Source organism: Alternaria viburni (assembly GCF_023758015.1).
Source record: "Alternaria viburni strain BMP 2772 chromosome Unknown scaffold_2, whole genome shotgun sequence".
NCBI lineage: Eukaryota > Fungi > Ascomycota > Dothideomycetes > Pleosporales > Pleosporaceae > Alternaria > Alternaria viburni.
Genome location: NW_026055771.1, coordinates 1,323,087 through 1,334,910, shown reverse-complemented (window position 1 = coordinate 1,334,910; position 11,824 = coordinate 1,323,087). Strand labels below are relative to the sequence as shown.

The 11,824-nt window shown below is 52.7% G+C and overlaps 4 protein-coding genes across 4 annotated transcripts; 3 read left to right on the top strand and 1 right to left on the bottom strand.

Annotated features, from left to right (window-relative positions):
- Positions 1 to 85: 85 nt before the first annotated feature.
- SYF1 (pre-mRNA-splicing factor syf1) lies at positions 86 to 2,605 on the top strand (the record flags this gene model as incomplete). The annotated part of the gene is made up of 1 exon (XM_049350307.1): positions 86 to 2,605. One exon carries the CDS (start codon positions 86 to 88, stop codon positions 2,603 to 2,605), a length of 2,520 nt encoding a protein of 839 aa, XP_049215466.1.
- A 2,615-nt stretch (positions 2,606 to 5,220) lies between these two features.
- J4E79_001396 (uncharacterized protein) lies at positions 5,221 to 6,459 on the top strand (the record flags this gene model as incomplete). Its single annotated transcript, XM_049350306.1, has 1 exon — positions 5,221 to 6,459. One exon carries the CDS (start codon positions 5,221 to 5,223, stop codon positions 6,457 to 6,459), a length of 1,239 nt encoding a protein of 412 aa, XP_049215465.1.
- A 1,866-nt stretch (positions 6,460 to 8,325) lies between these two features.
- J4E79_001395 (uncharacterized protein) lies at positions 8,326 to 8,939 on the top strand (the record flags this gene model as incomplete). The annotated part of the gene is made up of 2 exons (XM_049350305.1): positions 8,326 to 8,398; positions 8,452 to 8,939. 2 exons carry the CDS (start codon positions 8,326 to 8,328, stop codon positions 8,937 to 8,939), a joined length of 561 nt encoding a protein of 186 aa, XP_049215464.1.
- A 353-nt stretch (positions 8,940 to 9,292) lies between these two features.
- J4E79_001394 (uncharacterized protein) lies at positions 9,293 to 11,574 on the bottom strand (the record flags this gene model as incomplete). Its single annotated transcript, XM_049350304.1, has 7 exons — positions 9,293 to 9,875; positions 9,929 to 10,592; positions 10,640 to 10,789; positions 10,849 to 11,070; positions 11,119 to 11,156; positions 11,205 to 11,245; positions 11,299 to 11,574. The coding sequence occupies 7 exons, from the start codon at positions 11,572 to 11,574 to the stop codon at positions 9,293 to 9,295; spliced, it is 1,974 nt and encodes a 657-aa protein (XP_049215463.1).
- Between the last annotated feature and the right edge of the window lie 250 nt (positions 11,575 to 11,824).

Below are 11,824 nucleotides of genomic sequence, written 5' to 3'. Positions count from 1 at the left end.
GACACGCCTCGTCAGCCGTCCAACACCGCACCCCATCGCCCTCCTGCCCACCGCGGGCAACACACGCCCTGGCTCTGGCGCAATCATGCCCGGCGAACTCCTCAGGACCGTCACCGCGAGCCTCTCGCGGCCCACCAAGCGGAAGATGGAGCCCTCGGCGGACCTTTTCCTCATCACCGACCAGGACGTCGCGTACGAGCAGGACATCCAGCGCAATGCCGGCAGCGTGAAGCCCTGGCTCGACTACTACAGCTTCAAGAAGTCACGTGGGAGCATCCTGGAGCAGGCCTTTGTGCTTGAGCGCGCCGTCACGACGCTTCCGCGCTCGTACAAGCTGTGGAAGCTGTACCTCGAGCTGCGCACCAAGCACCTCTCAAAGAAGAACCCGGCCAAGTTCGCGCCCCACTATGTCAAGGTCAACGCCCTCTTCGAACGCGCCCTCGTCCTGCTCAACAAGATGCCGCGCATCTGGGAGATGTACCTCAACTTCCTCATGCAGCAGCCCCTCGTTACTACTACCCGCCGCACGTTTGACCGAGCCCTACGCGCCCTGCCTCTGACTCAGCATAACCGCATATGGGCCCTCTACCGACCGTTCGCGACGTCTGCGTCAGGCGAGACGGCCGTCAAGATCTGGCGCCGCTACATGCAAATCCACCCCGAAGATGCCGAGGACTTCATCGAGCTGTTGAAGGACATGCGCAAGTACACCGAGGCCGTCAAGAAGTACATGGAAATCCTCAACAACCCGCGCTTCAAGAGCAAGGAGGCAAAGGGACCCTTCCAGTTCTGGACCGAGATGATCGATCTGATGATTGACCACGCCAAGGAAATCGATACCAGCGACGACAGCGGCATCGACGTGGAGAAGATCATCCAGAGCGGCATCTCCAAGTTCCCCGATCAGCGAGGCATACTCTGGGTCGGTCTGGCGCGGTACTGGATGCACAGGGGCGAGTACGAGAAAGCCCGCGACGTCTTCGAGGAGGCTGTCACCACAGTCATGACTGTGCGCGACTTCTCCATCGTCTTTGACACGTACGTGGAGGCTGAGGAGGCCATGATTGGCATCAAGCTCAATGAGGCCGCTGTTCGGTCGGAGAAGGGCAAGATCGACGAGGCTGCTGACGCGGACCTTGACATCCGGATGGTCCGCTTCGAATCCCTCATGCAAAGACGGCCCTTCCTGCTGAATGATGTCATGCTTCGACAGAACCCGCACAATGTCATCGAATGGGAGAAGCGCGTCGCTCTTTGGGGTGACAACAAGAAAGAGGTGGTCCAGACCTACACCGACGCCATTGCGGCAATCAACCCCAAGAAGGCACTCGGCAAGTTTCACGAGCTCTGGGCCAACTATGCCAAACTGTACGAATCAGGCGGCGACCTCAAGAATGCCCGTGTCATCATGGAGAAGGCTGTCAAGGTGCCCTTCAAGTCAGTCTCCGAGCTGGCTGAGATGTGGTGCGAATGGGCCGAGATGGAGCTTCGCAACGAAAACTTCGACAAGGCTGTGGACATCATGGCCAAGGCTACGCAAGCCCCTAAGCGGTCGAATGTCGACTACTTCGATGAGTCGCTATCACCACAACAGCGTGTACACAAGAGCTGGAAGTTGTGGAGCTTCTACGTCGATCTTGTCGAGAGTGTCAGCACCCTGGAGGAGACAAAGAAGGTGTATGAAAGAATATTCGAGCTTCGCATCGCAACACCGCAAACCATCGTCAACTACGCGAACCTGCTGGAAGAGAACAAGTACTACGAAGACTGCTTCAAGGTCTACGAACGCGGCCTCGACCTCTTCAGCTACCCCGTCGCTTTCGAGATCTGGAACTTGTACCTCACCAAGGCCGTGGACCGTAAGATTGGCATGGAGCGATTGCGTGACCTGTTCGAACAGGCTGTGGAGGACTGCCCGCCAAAGTTCGCCAAGGTACTGTACTTGATGTATGGTGCGCTTGAAGAAGATCGCGGTCTAGCTAGACATGCCATGCGCATCTACGAACGCGCCACACGCGCTGTAGCAGATGAGGACAGGCTGGAAATGTTCAACTTCTACATCACCAAGTCGGCTTCGAACTTTGGTCTCACCTCCACGCGACCAATCTACGAGCGCGCAATTGCCGCCCTACCCGACGGCGAAGCCAAGGAAATGTGCCTCAAGTTTGCCGAGATGGAACGTCGCTTGGGAGAAATCGACCGAGCCCGAGCAATCTATGGCCATGCCAGTCAGTTCTGCGACCCAAGAACAAGCCCCGAATTCTGGAAGAAGTGGGAGTCATTCGAAGTCCAGCATGGCAACGAAGACACGTACAAGGAAATGCTACGCATCAAGCGCAGTGTTCAGGCTCAGTACAATACCGACGTCAACTTCATCGCTTCCCAGGCTGTCGCTCGTGGTCAACAGAACGGTACACCCGCCGACGAAGACGGCGACGCTACCGATGCTGCTGGCGAGGATGCAATGGCCGCTCTCGAGCGTCAAGCACGCGCACCAGCTGGTTTCGTCGCCGCCAGTACCGGTCCTCAGGGTGGCAACATCAAGCCTACCGAAGAGGCAGCCGCAAACCCCGATGCGATCGATCTGGACGACGACGACCTATGATTCACGAACCAAGGTTCCTTTAAATGAGGGCACCTTCAGGGTATACAATTAGGTCAAGGGTGGGTGGATTAGGATGAAAGACTTGCATTTACATTGGCGTTATTTGAGAAAGGTGACAACAACACACCTGGCTATCTTCGCAGGCTACCATGCTACTCCGGAATATTTCATTGCTTTGCGTGTACATTCGGGTTGACCCAGTGTGGTCTCCCTTGCTTCGACCTCCACCAATTTGAGGTTTCGACAGTCTGATCTTTGTGTTTTACTCGACTTCGATCGATACCTTGACAACTTGTCTCAACCTTTTTCGTTCTTGCATCTACGGCGTTCTTTTACTTTGTGAGGGTTCTGCGCGAACGATGTCAGTGGCATCTTGCTCTGAAGAGAGCCCCTGGTGGTTGGGCCGATTTCTTTTGTCGAGTGGTCAAACAAACTGTATGTTCTTGGCAACATCTTCTCAGCTTCATCATGTCATATAAAACATCTAGCCAAAAACAAACACTATTCACTCCGCAATCAATGCCTTCGCTTCTGCCGTGACGTGTACATTGTTTCTATATTTGGGTCTATACTTGGATCCATTGGAGTTAGACACATACAACTTGATCGCTTACGCGAAGTCACTGCAACACTAGGTCTTAAAGCATGTCGATACTCGTCTGATTTTGTCATCAGCGTTAAAAGTTACTGATCACAAGCTCTCGAGCCACTTCATCGCAGGGAGCCTATTTGATTTCCTCTTGTAATACACGTGTACCGCATGTACGGAGCTCCGATACCGCACTCCATGTGTCTTACTTTCCAAGAGCCGGATACTCCTTCTCCGTGAAGAAAGAAGTGGGGACACATCCACGTGCTTTGCCACGCACTTTGTTCTCCGCTTAACTAAGACTGCGGCATCGGTGGGAAGGAGCAGCCGAAGCTTTTTGTCACGATCTGAGGCAGTTACACTGGATCATGCCCTCACATTGCATTTTGAGCAACCGTAATCCGATACTGGAGTCTATCTTGTGCACGAGCGTATAACAGTATGAGTTTCGTGCTCATTCAGTGATACAGGCTTGTCTGATTGGATCTTGTATCCACCTGGTTCACCGGCTTCTTCTTCCGTTCACAGAACTGGACAGTAGAAGCCGAATGTTGTCCTGGCTGCCCTTTTTTTTGCTCGTGTCTACATACTTGCTACGTTCACGGGTTCGATTCATGCCCGGATTTTGTTCGTTGCTTTTAGCATCGTTTTCCCGAGAGGAAGGAAGAGGGGAAGTGGCAGTGATGACTCGGGATAGGGAAAGAGCCTTGGGACGCGTGGCGTGCTTACATCGAACGCGCACGCATCATGGGGTTCGTTGCAGACAACAGCAGAATGGTACGTTAAGTTCTCAGATTTTTGGTTATCTTTTCTTACATTGTCAGCGAACCGCACTGAGGTTACGCGGCTGCGAGATTTAGGTTTCAGAGTCTCGTGGTGCAGTAATCGCAGGACTCGGCGACTGAACGCGACACTTCAAATGCGACATACTTCTGTAGTCATCCCATGTGAAGATCTGTGTCACCAAGTTGGAATGATGTGTTACAACGGTAAAGATGGTGATCTGGCGAGAAATTACCTCGGTAAGAGGAGAACCACGCTTTGTTTCGTCTTGAATAGTAAGAGTAGGGTTCCTCTATCGCTGCTCATTACCCAAAATACGTTGCGTGTCACCTACTGCTCGTGGCCTCACGCATGCTCACGCAGTGTTTGATAGCACCATTGACTGATCATGTCGTGATGACTCCGTTCCGAACCTGCATGGTCGGCAGTTGAAGCCCAACGTGTGGTTGACTTCTGCCAAACTTTGCACTAAACTTTCTCTCCTTCAGGCAGAAGGGCGAGTGAGTCCCTCTACGTGTTCACCGTGATGAAGGTCTATCCCAGTACCAGGTCGAACACATGAATATGCCCCTTTAAGTAACCAGGCCCATCCTCGTCGATGTCTGGGTGTCACCTGTCACTACCTCAAAAAGCCCTCGTACCCTTATTGTGATTTAATCAATCTCGTAGAGTTCGTACTGTGCGACAACTGGTGGCACGGCATCCGGCAGCTTGTGGCACGATCCGCGGTATGAAACAGCCTGACAGCCGTGTGTTACCACGTCAAAGTATGACGAGGATGCGCTGGTGTGGAGATGAGTTAATCAGCAGGCTGGGCCCCATCGTGGCCTTCTCGGCTTCAGCCGCATAGCGTGCACTGAGCTGTTCGCCCTGACGATCAAAAGAACGATATGTGGTGGTGTGGTGATGTTTCGAATGGCACGGTGCTGATCGTGGCGCTGTCAAGATAGGTGGCGTTGCTGGCGCGTCCTCAAATGGATTGGTAGGCGCAGTCGAGTCATGGGTCCGCTTCAACTTGCTCACCACCATCCCACGAAGTGTTCAGGCACGAGATGACGAGAAATTTGACAGAAGTATGTCGTGATGAAGTCGAAATGTTGGGCTTTGAGGTATCGCAGAATATGTTGTGCGCAAGACGCAGCTGCCCAGCGATTCCTGTTTCAGAAGTGTTACAGACGCGAGGAGAGAAGTAGACATCTCAACTGCTTTCCGTGATGCGTTCCGTAGACATTCCATTACCATCATGAGTTGTATGCGGATTCTGATCTTGTCGTTCGCGACATGCGCATTTGGGTTGTACGCCTATGCGTCACCGCAATGCCCAAACGCGCCGCATCAATTCGCGGTCCAAGCTCAACTGCCACTCCAATTACCACATTGTCCATTCACCACCGGCAATTCAGAACCATTGCCGAATGAGACGCCTCTTCAACACTTACCGTGGTCGCACGATCCAGCTTGTGCTCAAGGGAAGCAGAAGAAATATTGCACCTACACGACTTCCGAAACAAGAGGCGGACATGCTTTGAGCATTATCGCAAGACCTGTAGCTGCAAATGCGATATCTGCGGCCTTCCTAGCTCTGAACGGGGAACACCAGGGCTTGGATGATGGTCTCGAAGTTCGGGCCTTCCCGGGCAAGGGCAAAGGCCTAATCACCACAAAGGCTTTGGAGAAAGGAGAAACGATATTGCTCGATACTGCGCGTATCATCGCGAGCTCGCATTTTCCTACGCAGGTGACGCGTGCGCAAGGCCAAACACTCTTCAGTGCCGCACTTGATCGATTACCTCAGGCAGATCGGAACTCGGTGCTCGCATTGGATCAGAGTCTGGGTGGCAGCAAAGTTGAAGACATCATGAAGACGAATGCTTTCGCATGCCAGCTCGCTGATGGCGAAGTAGACGACGCCTACATGTGTCTCTTCCCTTCCGTTGCCCGGATTAATCACGCGTGCCAACCCAATGCGCACGCGCGCTTTGTTCCGAAGACACTGTCAATGGAGATCAAAGCTCAACGGGACATCGCCGCTGGGGAAGAAATCGGTATCTCGTATGGCAAAATCGACTTGAAGCACGCCGACCGACAAGCACTCTATCAGGAAGGCTGGAACTTCAAGTGCACTTGCTCTCTTTGCACTGCTTCGCAATACGACGTGGCTGGTAGTGACCAGCGCCGTGCGAGGTTTGCCCAACTCCGTAAGATGCTGGAGAACTTGACGGCAGAAACATACGATGCCCAACAAATTGTTGCTTGGGAGAAAGAAGTGATGGAGATTAGTCAACGAGAGGGTTTGGATACTCTGCTCGCCCAGGACTACGAAAGACTGGCGTACGTGTACGCAGGTCATGGAATGATGGGAGATGCCAGACGTTGGGCAAAGATGGCGAAAGAAAGTTTATTGGAATGGGTGGTGGTTGATGGAGGTCCGCGCAATCAGATAAGGAGGATAGAGGACTTGCTCAAAGAGCTGGATGGTTAAGTCAGGGTTGTCATTTCGCAGTCTGATAGCTGGGGCTGCTGGCTTGGGCTACGAAGATGCCTGAAGACGGACCGGAAAGACTGTAAAGTTCATGGGAAATGTACCATTGCTTAGAAACTCCGCGAGTGTTCGCTGGTAGGCTTCCGGTGTCCGCGCGCGATAGCCGTGCTAGTAAGCCTGCGGTGGCTGAACGTCTACAGGGCTGAATGAAGCGTCTTGCGATCGTGACGTGGACCGTGATAGAGGACGTGATCGGGTCGGTCCATCGTCGTCCATAGATCTTCATTGCAGCCTCCGAATACTCCGAACACCCCACGTTGCATCCCCGATCCGTTGACCGTGCTTGAATAGACGTTGTTGCTAATGTCACCCTGCCCGATCCAACCTCAAAAGGGTCCGGAAGGCTGGTCGCAAGATGACGTGAGCGCCAGATTGGGCAGTAGGCAAGTACACTGGGCGGTGGAATTCTGAGAGATGAGGCACCTGAAGACTGTGTGTTTTAATTTACAGCCGTAGTTCGTCATCACGCGGAGGCCCTGCCGGCGCCGCCAACAGGTAAAAACTCTGGATGGTGCCGCAGGCCAGGGTGCCCAGATCTGCACGCACCGGGTACAGGCGAGCTCGAGATCGTGGGCGATCCTCCAACAGTCAAAACAGGCAACGGTCGAAGAGGTCATTGCGCTGAGTAATCTCCATCGAAAAGGACCTTGGAATGATGGAGATAGACGCCACCGACGCGATGGGTAGTCTCTGGGTCGGCGGAACTGATAGCATATGACCTATTGACCGACCGAGTGAACGATTGATGCTTGCTACCACATCCCCGCGATTGACAGCTCGGGGCGCTCGCGGCGCCGTTGTCAACGGTGATATGTCGCAGCGATGGCAAAGAGAGTTCGATGGTGGAAATGCAGGTACGTGCCGAAAAGGGGTCTGTGGTGCTGAACTAAGCGGCACTTGGCCTATCAGATGCTAGCAGTGGCCTACTCCGCCTCGCATCTCAAACCTTCCACCACACCTGGCGCATCATCGCCTCGACTCTTCATTTGCTACGAGCCTCCCGTCCTCTTTCACTACCTACCTCATGCGGCTAAACGCGAGCAAAAGCATTACTGAACGACCCGTTGTCAAGTGACAAAGCAAATGCGAGGCGCGCATCAGCAAGCGCCATCTTCGCGTACGTGGGTCTGAAAGAGCGCATCCCTTGAAGCAAGTGAAGGAGGAAGCGCCGTCGGGCCTTGACGAAATAGACTTTGTCGTCTTTGTACCACTGCTTCCAACGTCGAGGCTGTTACACTTGCCTCGAACTGCTTGTTAGCTGCGTCACCCATGCCTCCGTATACGGGTCCATGGGTCTTTCGAAGACCAGGTTTGATTGTCCAGTTTCAGATGTCGGCGGGGTCTACCCTGTAACCAGCGGCTTTGCCAGCTGAAGAAGGTTGTACAGGGCTTCGCCGCATAACATTGCGAATGTAGGGCTAGAGACTAAATATGGACCTGCATGTCCTGTCGACAGCAGATGGGATACATTAATGCTCTAAAACATCCTTAGGTTCTCCACACATCCAGTTCGCTCATCACATATCTTCAGTTCATCGCGGTCACTTGCTTTTGCAACCAGTCACTCCTTTACTTGTTTTATACTGTCTTTTGTCTAATATGGTGTCGAGTCGGTCCCTCCTTACGGTCTTCGCGACCTTGGTCGCAGTTGCTACGAGTCAGCAATGTTATGCCGTTGACGGTACAGCACTCGACAAAACATACACGCCATGCAACCCTAGCGCCAATCACAGCGGATGCTGCGCGTCCACCGACATCTGCATGAGTAATGGGTTGTGTATGGGAACAACAAACGAGTCGATCGGTATGATCTTCTCTCGAGGCTGTACAGACAAGGAAGGAAAAGATGCAGTATGCCAACAAGACTTGTGCCCTGGTGGTAAGTTCCCAAACATTTGACTCATCTCATGTTCCTCAACTAATTCACTTCAGTTTCCAACGACTTCCTTGGTCTCAAGCCAGTAAAAGCATGGCAACTACAAACATGCGACTCCGGAACATACTGCTGCCGCGGCGCCGACGACACGAAGAGCTGCTGCAACAACGAAAATGCACCCCAAATCACAACTACCTTCAGCGCGACCCTCCAACTCCAAACTCCGAGCGCGACCAATGATCCTACAGCGGCCGCCGCAACCACTGCCCCACGTCCTAAGACCTGCTCAAAAGAAAAGAAGGAAACCGCAATAGTCGGCGGTGTTCTCACAGCTGTCTTCACCATGATCATCGCAGGCCTGGCTTCCACTATATTCTGGATGTACAAGAGGGAGAAGAGACAGCGCAAGCTGAAGGAGCACTACGAGGAGCAGTTCTCGCAAACCAACGCGTACCGCAAGGCACTGGCGTCGAGCGCTGGATCCTGCAGAGGCAGTGTCATGATGGAAGACTTGAAGCCCAAGTCCAGCCACGGTCCCGCATGAGGAGTCACACACACACTCAAACTCAAAAAAAAGTCTTTCGTATCGTCTTTCCACTTTAGCGTCGGTGTTTTTGCGGGTACAGGCAGGCACGGTGATGATGGGACAGGGTAATGTTGAGCTCACGCCTGGTACCGATCCTTGGGTTTTAGCCCAATTTCCTTTGTTCATTTCGGCAGTTGCGAATACCCTTTCAGAAATCTCTTTCCTTTGTCTCGGCTTAGATATTCGGTTATGTAGCGACGACGGTTGGGAAGGGAACAACACTTAGATGGTTGATGTGGAACACATTCTGAGATGTAATAGATATAATGCACGTGCATTTTCATCCTATAATATTGCGACAAACATGTCTATCATCGCTCAACTTCACCCAACTTCCCCATGAGCAGTGCCTCGACCTTCTCTCCCTTCTTCAAGCTACCTTCGCCTTGTGGCATACAAAGTAGCGCGTTGGCACCCCTGAAGCTGCCGATGCGGCTACTCCTCTGCCCACCTGTTGAGCTGGCGTAAAGCAACCCATCTTCTTTCGTCACGACGAGCGCACGGTGATACTCTGGACGACCCTTGTCCATCCTCACATCCTCATCCAGTATAACTCTGATCCTTGGTAACCCGAGTGGCTTAATTCCAGCTTGCTGGTGCAATGCAGGCAGAACGAAGAGATGGAAACACACCACAGCTGAAGCTGGATTGCCAGGAAGCGAGAAAATCGACTTGGTGACAGGGTTTCCTTCATTGTCCTTGACGGGCACAGTGGCGAACGTGGTGGGTTTACCTGGCTTCATGTTGACACGGCCGAAGTGGATCGTGCCGCCGAGAGAGCGCTCGATGGTTGGTTTGAGTAAGTCGAGTTCGCCCATCGAGACGCCACCAGAGGTGATGATAACGTCGCACTTGCGCATCGCGTCTCGGAGACTCTGCTCAAGGGTACCAGGTCTGGATCTGGTCAGCGACATATGAATCGAAGATTCTTTTCTATCTTCACTTACTTATCTGAGACGATACCCAGATCGATGACTTCGAACCTATGGCTTCGTGCGGCAGTGATGAGAGTGGGACGGTTAGTATCGCGCACTTCTCCGAGTCGCAGTGGGCCCTCTCTGTTGTGTGGGATGATTTCATCTCCTGTGCTCAGGACCCCGACGACAGGCTTCTTGTAGATGGACACCTCTGTCGTACCCACAGACGCAAGGAGACCAAACTCGCCACCCACGACTGTGACACCTTCGCCTCTCTTCAGGATGATCTCGCCCTCTTTGACATCACTGCCAACTTCTCGTACATTTGCGTTCGGCTTGATCTCATCAGTCAGTATCTCGATCTCCTTCTCTTCCTTTCCATCGTCTGTCAGGCTCTTCAATGCTGTATCCTCAACCATAACCACAGCATCAGCACCAGGAGGAAGCGGGGCGCCAGTCGTAATTCTGGCAATTTCTCCTTCTTTCAACTCCTTGACATCGCCAGGCTGTGCATGAGATATAATTGAAACAGGGTAAGTTCCTTTCTCGAACTTGCCAGTCGCTGGAATCTTGACCGCATATCCATCGACGATGCTGGCTCTGAAGGCCGGGACAGACTCAGTGGCTTTTACATCCTCGGCAAGGACCGAACCACTAAGCCTCATGTCTACTGGCACCTTCTGTACTGCGGCAGCTGGGGTTTGCTCCGAGATTAGCTTGAGCGCATCTTCGACAGCTAACATAGGGTAGGGCGATGATCGATATCTGCGAGTTGGTCCCGCGGAAGGATCATTAGACTGGGGACGCTCTTCTGGGTTCGTGTGAGCTTTGGGGCCTGCATGGCCGCCGTAACCATGCGAATGCCCATGATGGTGATGGTGGTGATGCCCACTTCCAGTTGCTGTCATTGTAAGTTGCAGTGTTACTTGGGTGAATGGCTTATCACGTACTTGCAGTAACGCCACCCGAAGAAACGCCCGCGTCCTTCTCGAGCTTCTCTACACCACCGACATGCAGCGGTCTCGACTCTGCACCGGCGGCTTGGATGCACGCATGGGGTAGTAACTTCAGAACTGCTTCTAGATTTTCTTTGGCACCTTTTGGTGATCCAGGCAAAGTCAGTATCAAAGTCTTCTTTCGCACTCCAGCGACAGGTCTCGCCATGAGTGCAACTGATCACATGTTAGCCTGACCGTTACATCAGTGTTTAAGGGACTTACATGGCGTGACGGCGTATGAAGTTGTAAGCATGCCATGTCTATTATTCTGTAAGCATTCGCATGAAGGATCGATAGAGATCACCTACACAAGTCCGGGAGCATGTCTATCAATCAGCGGCGTAACTGCCTTGTTTCTATTAGCTGCGTGTCTTGGGCCATTTCGAGAACACGAGCGCGCACCTCCGGAGTGACATCCTTAGTTGCGAAACCAGTACCTCCGCTAGTGACAATCAGATTGATTGGCTCCGGGCTGTCAGTCCAACTTTTGATAGTCTTCTGGATTGCGAGAGTGTTGTCGGGTACTATCTCGGTTTCGCTGACTTCCCATTGGTCATTCCCGAGATCTCCGAAGACCTTCTTGAGGACTGGTATGCATTTATCGGTTGATGGGTCTTCGGAAGCAGTCTCAGACACTACCAAGATCGCTGCCTTCAATTTTGAATCTGTGGTGGCCATGTTCAATGTTGTCGATGTTGAGTCGAAGCGGAGTAGAGCGGACATCCCACCCTGGGGACACCGTGCACGGACCGTTGCTTACACGCCGAGTCGATCAGATCCACCAGTTCACTCAAGAGAATCATCCAAGAACATTGGAAACAGTAATCGATAAATGGTATTTAACGCCGATGCTCGCTCATATTACATGCATTATACAAGCGCCCCTTCCTATGTACATTGTACAACCTCTGCAAATGACCTTCAGTAA